At 37.6% G+C, this 7,320-nt stretch overlaps 1 protein-coding gene across 2 annotated transcripts in view; it reads right to left on the bottom strand.

The window, feature by feature from the left end:
- Window positions 1-894: 894 nt before the first annotated feature.
- Window positions 895-7,320, bottom strand: part of slc8a3 (solute carrier family 8 member 3) — a 138,769-nt gene continuing 132,343 nt past the window's right edge. For both annotated transcript variants that reach the window (XM_084914552.1, XM_084914553.1), the window contains one exon: window positions 895-5,518. In XM_084914552.1, the coding sequence (XP_084770678.1) occupies window positions 5,142-5,518 (377 nt within the window). In that variant the 3' untranslated portion in view covers window positions 895-5,141. The remainder of the gene's footprint in view (window positions 5,519-7,320) is intronic.

The raw sequence follows: 7,320 nt of genomic DNA, 5'->3' as shown, positions 1-7,320 counted from the left end.
AATATAAACAGCATTATTCAGTTTCGATATTTTTTTACTTAACATGTCAAAAGCAGTTTAAAATTAACCTGTAAGAATGATAAAGTCAAAAGCATGAGGCTAAAACTTAAAATCTGACCTCACTAAATAAACAATATGAGTTAATAGCTGGAAAGATTAAAGAATAAAAAATTATGACCTAAATATTGTTAAAAAATCATCTGCATCCTTTTTTCCTCCTTTGGCACAAAAGAGCTTCCATATGTTGATATAGTTGAAAAAAACATTATGCAAGCTTATTAGACAATTGCTCTTTCTAACAGGCTTATTTTTTATTAAGCAGCAAACAAAGACTTCATTTATTTTGTGAGTGGGAAAGAAAATGATGGATTTATTGAACTAAGAATGATACAAAGAAAAGAAAACAAAAGAAAAGGGAAAAAAGAGTTTTAGATTCTCAAGGAGGCTTTGATTTAATGTTTTCCAAAAAGAGTAATATACAGACATTGACAATAATCCTTGTTAGAAGTTGCTTCTTATCTGCTTATGGTTGTGTTTCCTCAGTGCTGACTTAAGAAGTGTCAAATATAAATTTGGAAGATTCTGAGGTTTAGAAAAATGCTAACAAAGCAGTTCCTCTACTGCCGGCTCTTGGTTTCTTTAACAGCATCAGGATAAACATTAAACCATAAACAGCAGGCAATTTGAGGTGTGGCTAAACAACCTAATAATCGAAATATGCTTTAAAGCTGCAGTTACATGATATGTACTGAGATTTCTTCTTAACACAAGAACCTTGAAATCTTATCAGAATTCTAATGAAATCATTTGGTTTGTTGCTGGATTCCTGGTGATGCAAATGTATATTTAAAACGGTCAGGGTTGATTTAAATGAGTGAAACCAATGTTTGCATATGAACCAGAAAGCATTTTTTTTATTTCACAGAAAAAAGAACAAAACTGTTTAATCTCAAAACACTTTGGAAATTTGCTTTTTTATTTTTGACATCTCATTGCAGGCCAGGAAAACATACCCATCCATTAAAACGTGCCCCTTTTCTGTTACACAAAAACAAAGTTAAAAGAACAGTATTCACCTCATCAATGAAACCTTCCACAGTGTCTTACAACATCATCAACCACTAGTCCAGTTACTGCACGGTGATATTTCAATGCCATCCTATAGACAGAGAAGAAAAAAAAAGACTGGTGCCTTCAGAAGTGATTTGTATGATTATGTTTTTTTAAAAAAAAAATTATTTTACAGAATTAAGACATGTATTAATACGACAAAATGACAGAACCAATTTTGAGTTGCGTCCCCGTGACGACAACAGCATCATCATCAGCGTGCACATCATCTGTGCACACGGGTGTGAAGAGGCAACATGCACAGCACACAAACACACACTGGCCAACGTTTCAACTCAATAAGTCCTGGCAGATAAAACCAAAAACACAACCAAATGAACAATATAAACAGCCACTAAAGGCAGGGATAAAATGAAGAACACTGGCACTTCCTTTTGTTCATGAATACCTGTTCAACTGAGGACCAAAATATTTCCTGTTGCAGGATTTTTACAAAGGGACAGATAACAAAGTGACCCCCTGTGACTTGCAAAAAAAAAAAAAGAAATAAAAACTTCACACTTCCACTGGCTCAGACGAAGCGACTGCAGATAACCTGTAGATGAGATGTGAGAGTTGTATTGTCATGCTTTTTACCCCCCAGGACACCTAAACTGTGTCTATGTAAACATACACTGAAAGTTATGTACATAATCTGTTTTGTGTTGCATCTGAATTGGGACAGCAAGCCCCTCCAACTGTCCTCCCTATTGTGCAGCAGTGGACCCATCGCTCTTCATTGAATATATCTGTGTGTGTGTTTATATGTAAGAGAGAGATAGTGTGAGAGAAAGAGAGATAGCGTGAGGTGAGCATGTGTGGTCCAGGGCCAGGAAAAGAGCGTCCGATTCAGCCACGAGACGTATTTACAACACTGCTCACCACAAAGGAAGAACACTGAGGAAGAGGAGGAGGAGGAAAGAGTGCTGAGAAATTAAAGAAGGAACAACCACAGGGACTGGAGATTGACATCCCCCTTGTGGAAATACAGTGTCACTGCCATTTACTGTCGCCTACTCTAAAAAACGTTTTTTTCGTCCAATATATTTTTTCTTTATATACTTTAAAACAGATGTTGCATCCCACCTCCTCTTTGGTAATCTCTTGGGTGATTTTAAAATTAGCCAAGAATCAATTCCCACATACACTTTCAAATTATTCAATAAACATGTTTTCTGACACTTTGGGAGTTTCTGTAGTTTTTTAAACTCTTGTTTTAAAAACAAAGCACCAGTCATGTGTTAAACGTAGTTCATTATTAATATCGGGCTACTTTCAAATTCAACCTGGAGCTAACTGCTGCTCTCACGCCCACACCAACAGCTCTCGATGCTGAGCAGTTTCATTCCAAACGGAGAACCGCTGACATTTGCTCTTTACATAGTGACTACAGCAAAAGGAGGCTAAAATTATGCAACACATACAAAACTAATACAGTAATAATAACTGTAAGGAAGGATACATTTGTAGACTTTGGCAAAGAAACATTTAATTAATTCAAAGCTGCACTAATGACCATTTCTTAACTATGAAATAAATTTATGGAAAGTGTATTGAAATGAATGAAGTATTTTAGCAGTTTTAGTAACTAAACATTTGTGCTAAATGCCTGCAATTAATCAGAAATGAAGCTAGCCTTCTGCACACGTCAGGTAAACAAATTTTTCCTTTAAATATTCAGTGATAATTCAAAGAAAGTGAAAACTCTAAAGCTATCACATACTTCATTATTTCAGCCTTCAAGCTCAAGTAGACTATAAAAGATGGTCAAGTCCATGCATGAACTGGCCAGCAGGGGGTGACTTCTGTGGATGTATAATGAGCAAGAAGAAAAAATAACCCTGAAATCCTCACTCTGTAACCCCAGTAAACACTTAATGATGAATTCATGGGCTGATCGCTAGTTTCAAGTAATACTAAATAAAACATGAAGTTTATTCTCTGAGTTATCAATGGGGGATTATCCAGGATATCAGGAGTTTGCTGTCAGATGTTTGCTCATCATCTCCTGGTTTGAGACAGAGAAGACAACAGCAATAATGCCCAGCTCATGTCATCATAACGAGACCAACCAATGGATGATGTGAGGATGGATATGCCCATCATTAACAGTCGACGATGGGCGACATTGCACTCACAACCTGGTGGCTGGTTGCAGATTAGGTACCTAAATGTTCCACTCTAAATATTAGACTTTCTTTTTTATTGGTTAAGGTAATTTCCAGGGTGTCTGTAGACCTCTGTAAATATATGTAGTTTGAATGTTTGAAGGAACTAAAGCAGGGATGTCAAACTCATTTTACATCATAGGCCAAACATATCCCATTCTGACCTCCAGGCTTTAGTTTGACACCTCTGCTCTAAATGACACGGTTGACATGGATGGATTATAACCCTAATAATAGTCTTTTCTAAACTTAAACTTTAAAAATGTCTGCTTTAACCAAAATGTCACAGAAAAAAAATCAGTGAAACCCCACAAAACCTATTACCTTTGAAGGACCTTTTTTAATGTAACCATGTAATGGTGAATGAAGGGCATCTGGTATAGCTAAAAAGCTAAGCGCACAACCAATCCATAGGAGAAAGCTTTTTGTGATTGTACAGATACCTGAAAGAGAGATCTTAGCCAAATTCAGTGGGTATGTGCTCCTGGAAAGCCCTTAATTCCATGATTCCAATCAATTAATGCAGCTTAAAAAAAAAAAAGATAAATAAATAAAAGCTCATGCACCATATAAGAAGGAAACGCTCGTGTTCTTCAGCAGAGCAAAGAGCTGGTGGTTGTGGGCAGCTGCAGCAAATGCCTTTCCCGTCCACAGGCACTCTGTTCAGTCCATAACGACACCTTTTTATTGGCCTTTTGCACATGTACAAGTAGAATTCTCCAGAAGTCGAACTATACAGCAAAGTGCATGGAAGGAAAAGTACAAAAATACCTCTGAATTTATCTCAGCAGCAACACGTTTTTTTGTTTTTTTTTCCTATTTTCAGATTTCTGATTGAAAAGGTGAAAACTTGAGTGAGACCAAGATATCAGTAAATAAATAAAATACAATGTCATACTTTTACCTAGGCAAGATACATAACTCTTAGAAATGTGAAGACATCGTTCCATTATATAGTTTATCCCCCACCCTCCCCTCCCACTTAGCCACAGCTATCCTCTGTTGTTAGAGCAGAAGGTGACCACATTTAAACAAATATTCAAAATATACAGAAAATATGGAAATATATTATATATAGATACGTTTAGAGTACGGAAGTAATGTTCAGGGCAGTTTGACCATGTTCACGGCGTCCACCTCTTCCCCTCCTGTTTGAATGGTGACTCGTCTGCCAGTATGAACGGCCGCTGTCGCTGCTGATTTTCCTCTTCGTGTAATTTCTGACAACTCTGCCGTGCTCCTTAGGAAACTATGCAAATAAAAATAAATACTATGAATCCATCCCACTGTCACTCAACAACATATTCCCATTTTCACTATAATCATTTGTTACTCCATAGATCTGAAAATAGTTCTTTGATACCTCTTTGTGTCCTTGTGTGTTCGTTTTTTGTTTCGTTTATTTTTTGCATTTTTATCCCCAAAATACTTTTTTGTTTTTTAAAAAAAGTCATTCTCGTCAGATGTTGAGAAAAATATAGACCTCTGATTAACTCAACCCTCTCCGGATATAAGACTGCAGTCTCTTCCAGTGGAATGCAGGACCACCTATTGGCATCGCCATCTTCTGTACTCGGTGGTATCCCAATCCCAACTGTAAGCACACTCACACAGGCTCAGGGTCGCTCCTTTATCAGCCAGGCCTGTCGGCACTAGAGGGCAGGATACACACCTCCAAGCATCCTTACAGAAGGGGTTGAGAAAGGGAGAGGAGTAGGGAGGTGTAAAGGAAAACCCTCTCCTGTCCTTTCCATACAAGATTGACCTAAATTCCACAGTGAGAATTCACTCTTTTACCTCTAAAGTTGTACTTTAAACCCCTGTATGTTTGTATTGTGTCACACTGGAGTCTTTTTTGTTTGTTTAGAAGCCCTCTATATGACAGTAGGCCTCCAGACTGGAGAAGAGAATGTAAAGAAACCAGAGGCTGAAAAGGAAGGCTGACGTGGCCAGTCTGTGTCCCCGGGGCCCACCCAGTTCTCCTCCGATGTGGGCCCGGCGCCGGTAAAGCAGCACCGAGATGGCCAGGAAGGCGAAGATGGTGAAGAGAGTGACAGAAAAGGCCAGCGAGCCGGCCTCCACCACAAACGGCTTCCCTTTCATGTGCCAGTAAATGGCCGCCACTGACCAGGCCATGCCGATTCCCAGGAAGACATTGACTGCGTTGCTGCCAGTCACATTCCCAATGGAGGCGTCTGCGTAGGTGTCCTGGACTGCTGCTACTTTACTGGCAAAGGTGTCTGTAGAGAGAAACCACCTGTCATGAATATTTTAATTTGATTTAATAATTTTAAATGTTGTGGATAAATCACATAAGCTGTGATAGTGAAAGCAGCTGAATTTAAAGACGAGCTAATTGTGCTGATAAAGGTTCCTGCGTGGTGGGCAGCAGATTAGTGAAGTAAAGAGGAAGGTAAGTACACTGTAGACCAAGTTATTTCTGCTCCATATGATACCAATCAGTGTAATATCCCCACAGCTCTGGCTATGAGTCATCCACATGTTGTTTAGTCTTTTCAGAGGTTTTGGAGGGGCAGCCAATCAGAAGGCGGCTGCCTTAATGGGAAGGAGAAGGGAGCTAAAACTGCTTATTCTAGACAGAAGTTGAACTGAGGGGCTGCACTAAGGCTCAGTGTAAGATAAATAAAGAAATGAGAATGAGCACAGGACAATGAATAGGCTTTAGAGTTAATGCTCTCTCCTCATTCATTTATGGTAATGGGAAGGCATTTTCATAGCCCTTTTCTAATCTTACAAACCTTTTGAAGCGCGATACAAAGCTCTACAAATTTGATCCTTTTCACATATAAATTCATACAGCACATTTTCTATGCACTTAAGAATTTTATCTATTTGCATTTTGAATTACTAATTAACCTGAGATGCACACTCTTTATTTTGGACTGTGGGAGGAAGCTGTGGCAAATCCACACAATAACAAGGAGAACACGCAAACTCCACAGTGTGAGGCTACAGTGTTGATCACAGCAACAGCTTCAAATAAGCGCAGAAAAAATAAAAACATATTATGGCATTTAATTTATACATTTTCTAGAGCAGTACACATATGAGGATAAAAGAGTTAAAAGAGTCTTAACAAAGCTAATCTTAATTGCTTTGACTCAGTACTGGTAACATTAGATTTTGATTGAAATGCTGCTAAATCAGGTTTGATGGACAGAACTACATGAAGTCAGCTTTTTAAGCAAATCCAAGCATAAACCGAAGGCCCAAAAATAATGACAACAACAGCAAAACACACAAAAGAAACACCCTCTCAAAGCTGCTGGGATTTCCTGATTATGTGTTAGTGTTACTTTTCAGTTTGCAGAGTTAAGGCTGCAAAAGAGTGTATTTAAACCCAAACCATGATCTTTTCCTAAACCTTAAGTCCTGTCTGACAAACTTCTGACTTACTCCACTGCAACTCTTTCAACCTCTTAAAGCAGACTTTGTAACTCTGCAAAAAAGGCAAAAAAGGACAAAGTAAACCTTGTTAATAACTTTATGTAACAAATCAAAGCATCTGATTTCGATGAAGATTTCTGAGCCTTGTTTAACTGTCATCTAGATTCTTGTAGAATAGCAGTTGATATTTTCAAAAATGGAAACTACGTTTCCCACAAATCGTGAAAGGCTCTTCTGTGAGCCAGGCTTGGTTGTTTTAAAATTTTTTATATTTATATATATATATATATATATATATATATATATATATATATATTTATTTATTTATTTATTTATATCTTATTAGTGCCACATATAAGACCTTTAATAGCAGAAAATGCTGATGCAGTCAGAGTTTTTGGTGACATATTGTTCCTGTCAGGGTGGAAAATGTCATTTTGGAGTAAATAAGATCAGCAATCTTGATGACAAAGCATGTTTACTGTTGGAGCCCATGAAGTCACAATTTTCATAACAAAAATATGAACCACATATCCATCAAGCAACATAACAAATAATGAACACAATTTCAGAGCCCAGATTTGTATGTAATAAAAATTTGTGTATTGAAAATGACACGTGCTTTTCAAAAACA

The sequence above is a fragment of the Perissodus microlepis genome, chromosome 19 (genome assembly GCF_051167445.1).
Source record: "Perissodus microlepis isolate ML-2025 ecotype Zambia chromosome 19, ASM5116744v1, whole genome shotgun sequence".
Lineage (NCBI taxonomy): Eukaryota > Metazoa > Chordata > Actinopteri > Cichliformes > Cichlidae > Perissodus > Perissodus microlepis.
Note: the sequence above shows the minus strand (reverse complement) of the source record. Positions and strands in the feature narration are given on the sequence as shown.